We start from the raw sequence: 15,570 nt of genomic DNA, 5'->3' as shown, positions 1-15,570 counted from the left end.
TTGTGACTCTAGGTCGATCGCTTCCTATCACAGTTTGCCAATTTATCTAATTTTCATTGAAACTGTTCTAACAAATTGGCAACCTTACCCATTTTCTCGCAAAATATCGAGTTTTCAGCAATGTCGAATTTCGCTGAATTGTATAATATGTTGCAAATTTACAAATTCGACCAAAATGTCTCCGTGGATGTTAATTGATATGTATTTATTGAATTTAAATTTACAAATTTGACCATAGATGTCTCTGTGGATGTTAATTGATATGTATTTACTTTGTATAGTAATACTTGGGCCAGGAAGGCGCATTGGGGTTAATTTTTAGGCCTTCATGGTATAAATAAAATAAAAAATAGTAGTGAGTGTATGCATACTAACGAAAGTGCGTATATGAATATTTTCGGAAACGTCATATTGTGACAATATTGACTCGACGATATGATGCAAGCAATATTGCGCCGTATCGTCGCGCTCTACAATGTATACGTAAGACGATTTTGGCTTGCACTCAGCCAATACTTGCCTGAACGTGCGCTGCTTTATAGTATGAATAGAGGTAGTCTTTTCCGTGCACCGCTGTGCTGGGCTGTTACCTTGCAGTGCTGGATAGTATGAATAGACCTTGAAAAGTACATAATTGGTGGCATATATAAATTCTTATGATTACATTTGAAAAAGACGCACTGATTACATTTAGAAATTTAGTAGCATTTTACACTTGCCTTATAGTCGTAAGCGTAATATTTACTAATTAAGAATAGACTTGTAATGTAGCATACTTTTCTTATGAAATATATTCCTAGATCGTTTTTACGAAAGTGTTGATTTTTTGTTTATTTTTTTTATATTTGTTATACAGGGTGTTATTGAGATAGAATTATTGTGAAATCTGATTTCTTAGTATGTACTAGTCATTTTTTTTACTGCTTAAAATTTTCTAGTCATTTATATTGTTCTTGATCATTCCATTGTATAATTTGTGTTGTAGAATTGTCGATGTACTCATTGTTTGTATTCTCCACGCAGATCTCATTCGGAATGTTGTAACAACCATTGCAAAACTTATTGACAAGTTGTAATTTAATATTAATGAAAATTCGATTCGAAGACTGCCGGTTATTAAATTTTATAGAATTTTACAATATGTATATGTATGTAGAGGCCAAAATCGTATTACAACGAGTGTGTTCACGACTGTCATCCTTTTTTTCCGTTATTCGCAATGCGAAAATAATAGTTTGCTACCTACCTCATGTGTCATACGAATATTGCAATACAAATATGTGCATCTCTGGATAGTAATTGTCAATAAATATGCAAATGGCTTATAAATGGTGTTCCTATAGTTGTTTTTTAATTTTAAAATTTTAACCCCAATTGCTGTTTTATACATGTTTATTTCACTGTTGAAAATTGAAAGTGTTTGTAAACTGGTTTAAATTTTAGAATATATCATTATTATTATTTGTAATTTTTGTCTACACGTGATTGTATTGAAATATTTTATAAATAATTTTTAAAAGAAAATTTATGTGTTTTATTTTAAAATTTGTACTACAGTGTTGTGCCTGTTGATATTTCAACAGGCTTGGCTTTGGAAAAAAATAGAAATATAATTTGAAATTGAAGATTAAGCTTTGATTATTTTCAGAAAAAAGTAAACTTGGCTCAAAAAAATTAAAATTGTTTTCCGAAAATTTGATTTTAAATTTTTATCTAAACTTAACAAAATCCTATTTTAATTTTAATACTTAAACTTTTACATTGCTTTAAGATTATACCATCAGCATAAATTGTTGAGTGCTTAATTATTGTAAAACTAAATTAGTTCCTAAATATAATTTTAATAAATTAAAATATAATTTTAATAAAGTGTTACGCATGGACGTCATTTAAGAGGGTAAGGATGGACGAACTTTGATGAAATATTATAAAATTTTAGCCAAACTTTTGCTCCCCCCCCCCCCTCCTCAGAAAAAGCTGAAATTTCGTCTCCGACATAACGAATAGCAATATATTCATTTACTGTAAACTAGTGTTAATGTGGCAAGCTTAAACAAGATAAAATACTTTGAAATGTGATGCTATTGGAGAATGTTAAAGATCTCATGGAAGGAAAATGTGAAGAACAAACCTGTCCTCGAGCTGTTTTATAAAAAGAGAGAGCTTCTTTACACGGTAAAGCACCAAAAATGGAATATTTTGGCCACATTTTTCGTGGAAGAGAAAATATAAAGCAAACGGTGGTTAGGGAGAAAGGCTTTTTTGGCTCTAGCTCATCTAGATATCGGACTAGAAAAATTTTTTTGGCTTGCCCATAATAGGACAAAATTCGCACGGCCTATAAATAATGTCTGCCTAAGGTAGAATATATATTTGGCATAAGAAGAATAAGTATTAATGCACTATATTAATCCCAAAGACCAATGGCTGTTGCATATACAATATATTTTTCCCCTTGTGTAACTTTTATGAATTAAATAGATTAATGTTAATAATAGATTATTTTATATAACTTAACATATCCATAACTTGTACATACCAATTAAATAATATGAGGGAAGTTTTTTAATTTTCACAATGATCGTCATGAATGGACGAATATACGAATGCTACGACCAAAATTATTTCGAATGTGAGTAAGCACGTGTGCGTTTGACAGTTAAGTTAATTCGTCTGTTAAGTCAAATCAAGATGATCCGAAGACAGAAATCCAAAAAGAAAGAACTCCTTTCGGATAAAATATCAAGCCTATTTACCGTAGCACCTTCGGCAGATGTGGAAGATGACCAGGTCTTCGGCACCAAACCAAAAACAGTCACCAAAGACGAACTTGACTCAGACTCGGATTATGAAGAGACCGCGCTCAGCGATTTCAAGAAACGAAACGTTGCATTATTATCAGAGTTGAGTGACAAATATGCTGGTGAAGTTGCATCTCGTGATGACTTGGAAGAATCCGACGAAGCCGAACCGACGGATGATGAAGGCGATGCTAATGAGTCGGACAAGGTCGAAAGTGATGCAAATGAATCCGACAAGGTCGAAAGCGATGCAGATGGATCTATGGAATTTCAGTATGAAGAGTCTGACGAAGACGATGACGTGGACGAGGAAGGTTCTAGTGACGCCGGAGAGTCGGAACAAGGGTTTGATTTGAGTCAACTCGATGAAGGTGAACAGGATACGTTCACTCATATCAAAGAAGCTAACGTGTCCGAAGAAAACAGCAAAGGAAATTGTGTTAAAAATCAATTGTCTATATGGGAGAATGCTTTAGAAATGAGGATAAGCATGCAAAAATGTTTAGTTGCCGCTAATAAGATGCCCCTATCGGATACTTTCAAAGAATTCAAGAAGGATGATAAATTCACTACCAGTGTTGGTAGAGTGAAGGGAAATTTAACTGAATTATTATCAAAGTATGTATAATATTCTAATATATGTAAGTATTATATAAAATTTATATTATTATAATTGTTTAATTTTCATTGCAGATTGGTTGATTTACAAACTAATTTATTAGAACAATATCCGGAGACTAAAAATCTATACAACAAATCAAAATCCCCGAAGAAAAATGTAGAGAATCACAGTGATGAGGACGACGAAGAAATACCGAGTGATTCCGACTCCGTATCCAGCGAAAAAGAAGTCCCCGTACCTCAAAAGAAATCAAAGAAGCGAAAATTCACCGACTTTTCAAAAGACTTGGCCGAACGTCACGTGACGTATACGAAATACAGAAACAGCGTCATACAGAAATGGCACGACAAAACCCGGCTCACAACAGCTCACCAGAAAAACCCACAACCGACGTCTTCAACCCTCACCCAGATTGAATTCTTACTCGGCGACATGAACAAGATGATCAGACGCACCCAACTGAAACGTTCCAAGTACGACATCATCGGCCAAAACACCGAAGAATCCACAGATGAAGTTGCCGAAGGCGACCAGCCTCCGAAAGATCCGGAGATCGTCGACGAATACTGCGAGGAGATATTCGACGACGATGATTTTTACCATCAGCTTCTGCGCGAGCTGATCGAGCACAAGTCTGCCGATGTGTCGGATCCCGTTCAGCTCAGCCGGCAGTGGATCACGCTGCAGCAGCTGCGGAGTAAGATGAAGCGTAAGATCGACACCAGGGCCACAAAGGGCAGACGGATACGGTACGCTGTCCATTCAAAGCTGGTTAATTTCATGGCTCCGCAGAAGTGTATCGATTGGACTGAGGAGGGCAAGAATGAATTGTTTGCTTCCTTGTTCGGAAAGAATTATGAAGAGGTCGCGAAAAGTAACGGACATTCGAACGATGGTGGTTTGACTATAATGAAATAATGTAATTAATTTTATTGTAGTTTTATTACAATTTATTTGTTATATGTTTATATATTATATAAATATTCGTTTTAAGTATTATGTTCTTTTATTTTATTTCATATGTATATTTACCTACACTTTTATCTATTATCTATACTTTCTCCTCATTCTTTATTTACAATCCTATTTTCCCCGAGTAATTGAAACTGGAAGAAGTCGCTCGTCGACCACACGCAAGAAGTTTTCATAACAAAATTCAAAATAAGGTCAAAGGTCTCAAAATTGAATAAACAATCGTGCACAAAAAAATCTCACTACTATCGGTGCCAAATTTGGACATTTTTTTATAGAGTAATGTGTAATGTGTGATATTTAATTGCAAGGCAAGTTTGCTACTTATCTAAATTACTCACAGATAGGTCACAACTTGGACTCCTATGTGTATTTTTTTTATCATTATTAATTTATTATAAAGCAAACAATGTTGCTAATTAATGATCCAAATTAAAATGGTGGTCTTAATGATCTTCCAAAGAGACGGATCAGTGAAGGAGACTTTGTTTTCAGTCATTGAAGGTTATGGCTCAAATTTGAAAAACAGACAGGACAGACAGGAAGTAAGAATTTTGATAAATCTGTATCATCATCATCATCTACAGCCGCTCACCATCCACTGCTGGATGAAGGCCTCTCCAACACGCTTCCACTCTTCTTTTTTGCGCAACTCTCATTTATTTATTTAACATATTAGCCACAGTGACATTACAGAGAGCTCCATTACATTACAGAGACTGTGGCCAGTCATTCAATAATAATAACATTATAACAATAATAATGTAGGATATTAATATAAAATGATTATAATTATGTATAATGATGTGGCTCATGCCGAACAGTTGGTATTATACACATATGTATTAATGTTAAGGTTGGTACTCCCGAACCTTGTCCGGGGGCGACAGGAGTCACGTCTGACGTAGACCGGGTGCGTACGCGCATCGAGTATTGTTCTCAAATAAACGTATAAGATTGAATTGAGATCGCTTTTACTTGTCTCTCTCTCCTGCAACCCTCCCTACTACCCAGCGGACTTCCTATAATAATAACACAACATCATTTTAATCATAAAAATAACAATCATTCACATTTATACTTGGCAAAATCAACTACTGGCATTCCTCAACAACCACTCAACCAGATTAGCATAATTTATATTGAAGAGGTCAATTTTACCAGCAATCCGGTTGAGCAGATATATCGCCCTAGATATAAAAGCCGTTGCCAACATATTTGTGCGAACCACAGAAGGAACAAACAAATCACGATTTCTCATCCATCTCACCCCACACATTTTCCTAATTTCTTCTACCCATCTTCCATGCGGTTTTCCTTTTAGCCTTTTGTATTCTCTCGGGTACCATTCTGGTACTTATTTTGTCCATCGATCGCCAATCTTTCTCCTCTTGTTCCTGTTGTATTCTGCTCGCGCAAATTAAGTGAGTATGTACCGTTTACCATGCACCATTTTTTTTTGATCTTTCGACTTATTGATCTATCTGTCTCGTCACGTAGACCCATTTTAAAGCGATGCGGTGCAAACGATCTACAAGCGCCAAACAGACTAAACCACAAATAAACGACACGTGTACCTTATGCGTGCGCACTGCTCGCACTTAACTAAGCGAAATCTACCCGAAGTCCCGACATACCTACCCTGTATACGTTCTGTGCTTCTAATACTTTAGTTCCGAATTTTGCCTTATTAAACTCGCCAGAAAGATCCAACTCAATTTTAATAATTACCATTTTAATAATTGCATCTGTGCACTCGTCATCTGATGTGCAATCTATCATTCGTGAAGTCGAGAATTGCGTTTAACCGCTTAGACGCCCAGCCGACGCGCTGAGCGTATAATAGATACGGCTGTTTGCGCCTTAAGGCGCTTTGGGCAGCTAAGAGTTTAAAGCAGCCATCCAGTTAATCTGTGGTTCAGTCTGTCTGGCGCTTGTCGATCGTTTGCACCAAACCCATTTTAAAGCGGCCAGTTACATGTACATGTTATTACCAGTCACTTATCATTTATATACAAATTTTCGATCTATAATTCAATTCGTAGTACATCGCACTACCCCCCTTCTTGTGAATTTCGTTTTGGAGTTGCGCATTTGTTCGGGGGATCGGGAGACGGGTGAGTGAAAACGAGGGGGAGGAAGCGATGGACTAGAAAACAACAACGAAACCTAATCACTGGTGTCAAACTTAATAAAAACGAATTTGGCAGCCAATTGATCGGGTCGTTGGACATGTCAAAAATTAAATTGGATTTTTCGCCAAAGGTGACGCATCGCGTTGACCCCGTGGCCGACACACTAACTACCCCAACGTGTCCTTCTGACCGACTTACTAACCTTTTTTACGGACCTGCATATATACTTGCCGTAAATATATAATAAATACGCTTTGAATCGACCTCGAAACCGATACAACCCCTCCTAATCTACAGTATCAGTGACAGTATCATTCGTTGCCACGACCCGATCCTCGGCAGCTTTTTCATTAAAATGCATACTGAACTATTTCCAACGGTTTTGAAAGTTTTTAATCATACATGTTTTATTATTTATTTATTTTGACAACACATACCGGGAAGGCATTACAGGCAACCCCAATGCGTCTTCCTGGCCAATTACAAATATTGCAGCATTTTTCATTATATGTATAAGTAACTGAATTACGAGACACTGAAAAAATCGCAAATCAATGAGACAACTATCAAATCGTACACAAATTTATTTATTGCACATTAATCAAACACAAATTATTGGTGACATATTGTATATATAGGAAGGATTTTTGGCCAATTTTTACCGGGAACCGTTTCAACAATGAAATCAGAGAAAATTGGCAAACTCTGATAGGAAACAATCAACCTTGAGTCACAAATCCAGGTCTAACCAGCAGCATACTCTGAAGAATTCATTTTCACTCGAGGCCTGGCCCTGGGATCGCACCCGGCACCTCACGACGCTAAGCAAAAGCTTAACAACCGAGCTATGCTGCTGGCTTATTATACATAGATATATTAGCCAGCAGCATAGCTCGGTCGTTAAGCTTCTGCTTAGCATCGAGAGGTGCCGGGTTCGATCCCATGAGCTGACGTCGATTGAAAAAGAGTTTTTCTGAGTATATCTGTAGTGCTGCTGGTTAGACCTGAATATTTGTGCTCCAGGTCAATCGTTTCCTATCAGAGTTTGCCAATTATCTTTGATTTCATTGTTGAAACGGTTCCCGGTAAAATTGGCAAAATATCCTTCCTACCTACTATGTCACCACTATTTGAGATTGATTTATGTACATACAATAAAATTTATGTACAATTCATAGATGTCTCGTTAATTTGAGAATTTTTCAGTGTCTCGTAATTCAGCGACTTGTATAATAATTTTAAAAAAATGCTGCAATATTTGTAATTGGCCAGGAAGGCGCATTGGGGTTACCTGTAAGGCCTTCCTGGTGTATAAATATGTAAAAAATAAATAAATAAATAAAATAAATATACCAAGAAGGCCTATAGAGACATGTATGGATTTAGAGATCTAGATTTAGGATTTGGACATCCATAGAGACATCTATGGATTTAGACTTGTACATATTTTTTAGCATATTGCTACGTAGACCGCCGAGTAGTTGCAATCGGATTAGGCCGAGTAGCATCCCAGAGACTGTGTGACCGTTATAATTGGCTTCAAGGATTCTCTATAGACTCTAAGTGCATGTAGGCTAAACAATGGCCACCGAAGTGGCCCTTCGCAGAAATGACCGATACCGTGGGAATGCCAGTGCGTGTATCTCCTTAATCATCAATAAATGCTGTGACACGACTTTGGCCTTTTACTTGGATCCTCCACCCACCCCTACGCAACAATATTGTACATGAATCAAATTCCGATATTTTTTGACATAGCGGGTATGATGATTTTTGTCAATTTGATGGAGGAACCGTTTCAACAATGAAATCAGATAAATTGGCAAATTCTGATAAGAAACGATCGACTTGGTGGCACATATATCCAAGTGTGACGATTGTCAATGGCCGCCATTTCTTTGTTTATTATCTTTTTGCATGTAAACTTTGGCCTCAGCAGCGTTATATTATATCTGCTAGCTCAAAATAAATACATATATATTTTATTGAAAATTAAGGTCATTAGTGTTCTGAAAGTCTGAAAATGAATTACGCGGTAAAAAAAATGCGACACGGCCAAATATAAAAACAAAATAAATTTAATTTAAGTTTAAAAATTCGCAACCGACATCTAAATTTTAAAAGTTTCCTATTTCGGAACTTTCAGTGAATTCCCAATTGATTTTCGCCGCTTGCTAAACTTTATTAATAAAGCTTATTGCCAAACTTCACTAGCAAAGTTTCACCAGAAGGTCGTTTATTATAACTACAACTATACACATAATAGATATAATATATACTTCAAAGAACACGATAATAATGATAATTAAACAAAATATATGACTAGTATCGTCGATCAAACACAAAACGAGTATTTGATCAAAGCAAATTTATTTATATATTAGAATTGTTTCATCAATTTAGATTCCTCTTCGATTCTGATACATATGATGCCCTTAGAGCAGAGGATCGCTTATTTTATGTTGAAATTCTTTTTCATAACAGTAAATAATGCATATCTTGGGGGTTTTTTTTTTTTAAAGATGCCGGAACTCACTTCTTGTCAAGTTTTTTATTAAAAAAAATTATATTAAAATTATAATATATATAATATTCGTTTGAAGCATAACAAATACAGAGAAAAAAGGTGCCGGAACGCCGTTCCACCATGTTACATGGAAAATAAAAAGCCCTGTGTATATCTATAAATAGTATTTTACTTGGGGCCCGATGTTCATTTTTTAATTCCTAATGCGGCCCTTCATTTGAAAATTTTGCCCAGGCCTGTACTAAACATATTTTCAAAATTATTTTCCTGTTGTTAACCTCATAGAGAAACCTTTTTTACATACCTCCTTTTAGCTTCACTTACGATTACAATTCAGTCAAAAATTTGCCTCTTATCCGATCGTTTTCATACTTTGCCATATTGCTCATTTTGGTCATCAATATAAGTAAATGTATCCTCCGTCATTACGATGGAGAAAAAATATCGTTTTAAAGGCGTTTGAAATTTGAATTTCTGAAAAGTACATGAGGTTTATCCAGTGTTTAGTTTTGAACATAGATGGCGGTAGCAAAATAAAATTATTGGTATTTTTATTCAAAATAATAATTTTATATACAAAGTTTTGTTAATTTATTGTCTATTGTTATTTACGATTGCCTTAAGAGGGCTGGACAGCAGCGCCTTGTCCATACAAACGTACTATACTTCTCCCTTCCTCAATTATGGCAGTAGAGAAATTATTTTTTAATATGCTATGGATATCCACCATTGGGGTGCATCTATAGTTTTATTTTTTTGATTAATTATTTTTTATATGAGCTAGGAGCCGCCAAACATCTATAAAATCGCCTCTTTTTTACACCCACGAAACGAATCCAGCGTGCTTATTTAACGGTCGATTTTAAAAAAAATACGCCGATAGATGCACAGAAAGTATCTTTCTCATACCGATGATGAAATTTTTTTAAAAATTGGTCCAGTTTTGGAGGAGAAAATAGTAGAATACGAAACCTCGATTTTGTCAATTTAAAATAAGTTTTATCTGGTCGAAGCGCAACTGTCGCATTCACTCAATATATATATTGATATATATTGTCGCATTCACTCAATATATACATACACTCAATATATATATATAAGAAAGGAACGGTAACAAAATTAAGGTTTCAGGTGTACAGCCCTCTTAATGGGTATCCTTAGTAAATTTATCACTATTATACCATTACATACATGCATACATATGTATATAGGTTTTAAAGAGGATTTTCTTTATTGTATGGAGAATTTTCAATTTTGTAGAAGCGATTTTCTTTATTGCATTGTATAGTTATTTTTTTTGAAGTTCAGTGTGTGTTTTTGCGTCGGAGACCAGCTCGGAGGACCACCCACAACGAAGTCAATTGTTAATCAATATACCGCGAGACACCAATAACACTTTATGAGATCACGTCCCTTTTCCGGGATCGTCGCAAAAACATTGGGGGCATGATTGGACCCCGAAATATACTGGAAAATCCGCCATTGTCGTCCTCGACGATATCAACATTGCATAGCCATTTATTATAGACGCTTGTCTAAGTAGTACAAGGGTGTTTCTTTGTACTATACTATAGGTATGCTATAATTGAAATTTTGACGCTTTTAGACGCCCATACAGTAGCGTAGCTACCTCATAGCAAAGTCTTGCAAAGCTTAAATATTTATTACGTACACATAATCATACTTATATTAGTACAAATTGTAAATAGGTTTTTGAGCTATTTTTCCGATTATGCTGTACATTAACATTAGAATAATATAATACTATGATTACTAACCAAATTAATTTAAATTGTAAAATGGAAAATGATCAGTAGATCAGTAGCTATTAAAAAAGATATAAGATGTATTGTGAACATAATTTCGTAATAATAAAAAGCATTTAAAAATCAAAAATATGTACAAGAGTTGTACCCGATGACATATCATTGCATGGGTGTTGGCATATTAAGTTATTAAATTAAAAATAATTAAAAGAAATGTGTCGTCGATTCCAACGCGATCGAATTTATTCAAATACATTTTAAATATATTTAATTTAATATTTGTGTATAACTAGCTGCGTTGCAATGCCAGAATAACGCAAGGAATTCCCGTTCCCGTTGCGTTCCCGTTCACTTTCTCGTTTCCGTTCCCGTTCCCGTTCACGTTCCCATTTGTCGGAAAAATGCAGACCGCGACCACATTTTAAATTATTCAATTGTTTGTTTATTTACCCTAACAACGCAGGTCGCGACGCGAAAACATTTGAAATTATTGTGTTGCAACGCCACTCATTCCCGTTTTAACCGTTTCCGTTCCCGATTTTTTTTACAATAAGCTTCCCGGACAAGCATACAACAAATCCTGAACGTTCCGTCGTAATCGGTTGAGTAGTTTAGGAGACAGACAGACAAACAGACATTAATTTATATACATATAGATTGTTTAATACGAAAAAAAGGTAAAGACCACCTACCTACCACATGTAAACAATATAAAACACCAATAGAAAAATTAATTAATTAATTAAATTATTTTTCAATAGATGGCGGTAAATTCTCTGCCAAGCGGAAACATTGGTAGCAAAGAGTATACATAGAGGTTTTTATCTTTTATTATTTTATTCGTATATACGTTTTGGCAGTGATTTAGCTGTGACATACATATGTATTTCGAATCGAATTTTTCTATTATAGTACGGCTAGCGTTATCTTAGATAGACAGACGCAATACCGATATTATTTTCATATATTTATATGATATTGTTGCGTAGGGGTGGGTGGAGGATCCAAGTAAAAGGCCAACAGTCGTTTCACAGCATTTATTGATGATTAAGGAGTTACACACACTGTCACTGCTCCGTCCAGAATGACATGATATCGCCTACGTACCGCCTTATAAGGGGTAGATGTCGCAGGACGTCTAATCTGTTTACCTACAGGATAGTCACGTATTCGGATATGTATTCCCACGGTATGAGAAGTGCAATCATTGTTTAGCTTTCATGCACTTAGCTTGTCGCTAATCCCTAAAACCACTTACACCGGTCTCACGGTCTCTCAGGACGTCTAATCTGTTTACCTACTGTATAGTCACGTATTCGGATATGTATTCCCACGGTATGAGAAGTGCAATCATTGTTTCATGCACTTAGCTTGTCGCTAATCCTTAAAACCCACTTATACCAGTCGCACGGTATGCATTTAGTTAATCCGTTAACAGATATCCGTTGGTCTAAGTGCAATTCGCTCAATCCGCGGCGTACGTAACAATATTGCATAATTTCATGCCAGTTTACTTATAAAAACACACTACAAAAACCAGGCACGAACTTATGCAATCATTCAACATACATATATGTATGTATGTACATGTAAACTGACATAGCCACAGTGTAATGGACTGGTAGAGCTATTGCATACCAGTAGAGAGGTCGCGGGTTCAAGTCCCAGCCGAATACGCTGCTGGCCAGATCTTGTTTGTGGCTATTAAAACACAAATCGACCGTCTCCTGTTAGATTTTTCTAGCTTGATTGTTGTGACGGATCGAATAAATCGGTATACTCCCCCCCAGTTTCTCGCAAATTTGTGTCATCACCATTTCAAATTTGAAAAATAATATTTATATTTATGCTACCTACATAATATATTTCTCGCAAATTTTCTGTGTATCAAAACATTATTGATTGTCAATAGATGCCTCTATGAACAAAACTGAAATGTGCATTTTGACTTGTATACGTTATTATACTAATTTATATACACATATGTATATAACGACACATTGGAAAAACCTGTAATGTATTTATAAAGAAAAAAATATCAATCTGAATAATATAATATAATAACACGAAAAAAATAATCAAATAATGTTCTTGAATATACATAATATCGTACTGAAATCTTATCAATTTATTTATTTATAACACAAGAAAATAATTATTATACAATTTGTCACACATGCCAGCCGTGGCAAAACTAATCTACGAAGCAATTTCGTCGCCGAAACTTTTTCGCATGAAGTTCTTCAATTTTCGCAACACTTCAGCTGAAAACTAACAAGATTGACCGTCGCCTCATAAAAAGACAAAATGAAAGTCTGCAGACAATAGTAGTCTGAAAAAAAAGAACGAACAATGCCGTCGTAAGTCCGAAGTGAGTAAATCATGCGTTATAACGAGTGTCGTTATAGCGAACAAGTCCCCGTCGTGCCGTTTGGGGATTTCCTCTAATTCGCTATCGTTTTTCAGCTGAAAGGTGATGCTGTTGAAATATGAGCGGCGCGTGTCACAGACCGGTCCAAACATAAATAAAATAACATAATTTAATATATGTGACCCATTTGTTCGGTTCAATTGCGCGGAGGAGGGGTTTTTTTGACCCCAATTGCAATTCATTGAGTGGAAGATTCGAAGACGATTGCGCCATTCTTCTATGATATTATATTGCAGTTTCATTTTTTTTATATATATAAGTTGAAATTAAACTGAAAAACAGGAAAGTCGATAATAATAAATAACATTTTCTGTATTAATTACCCGATATATATCATTTATCTGTATATATAAAAATTAATGTCTGTGTGTGTGTCTCGAATAGGCTTCTAAACCACTCAGCCGATTACGATGAAACTTTCAGGATTTGATGTATGCATGTCCGGGAAGATAACTGTGAAAAAAAATTCGGGAAAAAACGGGAATGAGTGTCATTAGCTATAATTTCAAATGTTTTCGCGTCGCGACCAGGGTGTTCGCTGCCTGCGTTGTTCCGAAAAATGGGAACGGGAACGGGAATTGACTACAACGGGAATTGACTACGTTAAGGGGACTACAGACGCTCCGGAATTCTGGAGAGGTATTCCTTGCTGTAGACCTTGAGGTATTCCTTTCGGTCGACCTGAAATTGTATGGGGCTACACACGCTCCGGTACACCTCTCCGGTATGACGCGATGTTACGACTTTACGATAAATATTATTTTTGAAGACATCCATGAACGACGCACACAGAACAGCGAAATACGGATGACTAATAAGCCGTGTTTTAATAAACGAATACGGATGACGAATAAATCGTAAAAACGCATTATTATTTATAAAATATCATTTTCTGAAATTAAATTAAGATTTTTCCGTATTATATTTTGTAAATTTATTTTAATTGAAATTTTCTAAATCTTACAAACTATCTTATATTTGATGTGTTTTTATGTATTTTGAATTTTAAATTTTTTTTATTAATTGTTATACATATATTACATGTATAAATATAATGTAATTTATGCTTAGTACATATGTAATGCGTATATGCAAGAGTGAAAGCTCACTTGTGCGCATGCGCAAAAGATTTGTAGAGAGCTTCAGCATCCACGGTAATACAAGCTTGATGAGAAACAAGCACCGGTTGCGCAGACGGCTACGGCCTTTCAACGGGGATGCTCGTTTATGTCAATTTTGGATCCGACAAAAGATCGTATATATCATAATCACGTAATCAAAAAAAAAAAGAAAGAGAATTAAAACTAAGAAATACAGAAAACAAAACGGTACGAAAATATTTTTCACGTAAATTTTAAGGGATGCGCAGCATCAACAGCATCCGTGGACGGCACACCACTGTATTATATACATACGTGTGCGTAAATGATTCAAAATCAATATCATACACATAAAGGTAACGTAACTTTTATAATATCCATGAATAAGATAATTAAAAAGTATATATGCATATAGTTTACGCACGGTATAAGCAAAGCTTCTGGCTGTTTCTGGTCGGTTGACGGACTATTGACCGAATGAACACTTGGTCGACGGACGCTTGGCCGAACTGACATTTGGCCGAACAGTCTATTAGGCCGACAGACATTTGACTGAATGAAATTTTTAATTGTTCAAATTTATCAAAAATATAATATCAAATTTTAACCTCCGTCCAGTCAAATGTCCGTTCGGCCAAAAGTCCGTCGACATAATTTATTTATTTATTTATTTTTTACATATATACCAGGAAGACCTTACAGGTAAACCCCAATGCGCCTTCCTGGCCAATTACAAATTACAATTACAATGCAGCATTTTTTATATAAGTCACTGAATTACGAGACACTGAAAAACTCGCAAATCAATGAGACATCTATCAAATTGCACACAAACTTATTTATTGCACATTAATCAATCACAAATTATACATAGGTGACATATTGTATAGGAAGGATTTTAGCCAATTTTTTCCGGGAACCGTTTCAACAATGAAATCATAGAAAATTGGCAAACTCTGATAGCAAACGATCAACCTGGAGTCACAAATCCAGGTCTGACCAACAGCATACTCTGAAAAATTCATTTTCACTCGAGGCCTGGCCCTGGGATCGAACCCGGCACCTCACGACGCTAAGCAGAAGCTTAACAACCGAGATATTATACATATATATATTAGCCAGCAGCATAGCTCGGTCGTTAACCTTCTGCTTAGCTTCGAGAGGGGCCGGGTTCGATCCCATGAGATGACCTCGATTGAAAAAGATTTTTTTGAGT

General features: G+C 35.6%; 1 protein-coding gene across 1 annotated transcript; it reads left to right on the top strand.

The window, feature by feature from the left end:
* The first annotated feature begins 2,620 nt into the window (after nucleotides 1-2,620).
* Nucleotides 2,621-4,418, top strand: LOC143919738 (protein AATF-like). Its single transcript, XM_077442228.1, has 2 exons — nucleotides 2,621-3,419; nucleotides 3,495-4,418. Exons 1-2 carry the CDS (start codon nucleotides 2,692-2,694, stop codon nucleotides 4,339-4,341), a joined length of 1,575 nt encoding a protein of 524 aa, XP_077298354.1. The 5' UTR covers nucleotides 2,621-2,691; the 3' UTR covers nucleotides 4,342-4,418.
* The last annotated feature ends 11,152 nt before the right edge of the window (nucleotides 4,419-15,570 follow it).

Source organism: Arctopsyche grandis, chromosome 12 (genome assembly GCF_051622035.1).
Source record: "Arctopsyche grandis isolate Sample6627 chromosome 12, ASM5162203v2, whole genome shotgun sequence".
Classification (NCBI taxonomy): Eukaryota; Metazoa; Arthropoda; class Insecta; order Trichoptera; family Hydropsychidae; genus Arctopsyche; species Arctopsyche grandis.
Note: the sequence above shows the minus strand (reverse complement) of the source record. Positions and strands in the feature narration are given on the sequence as shown.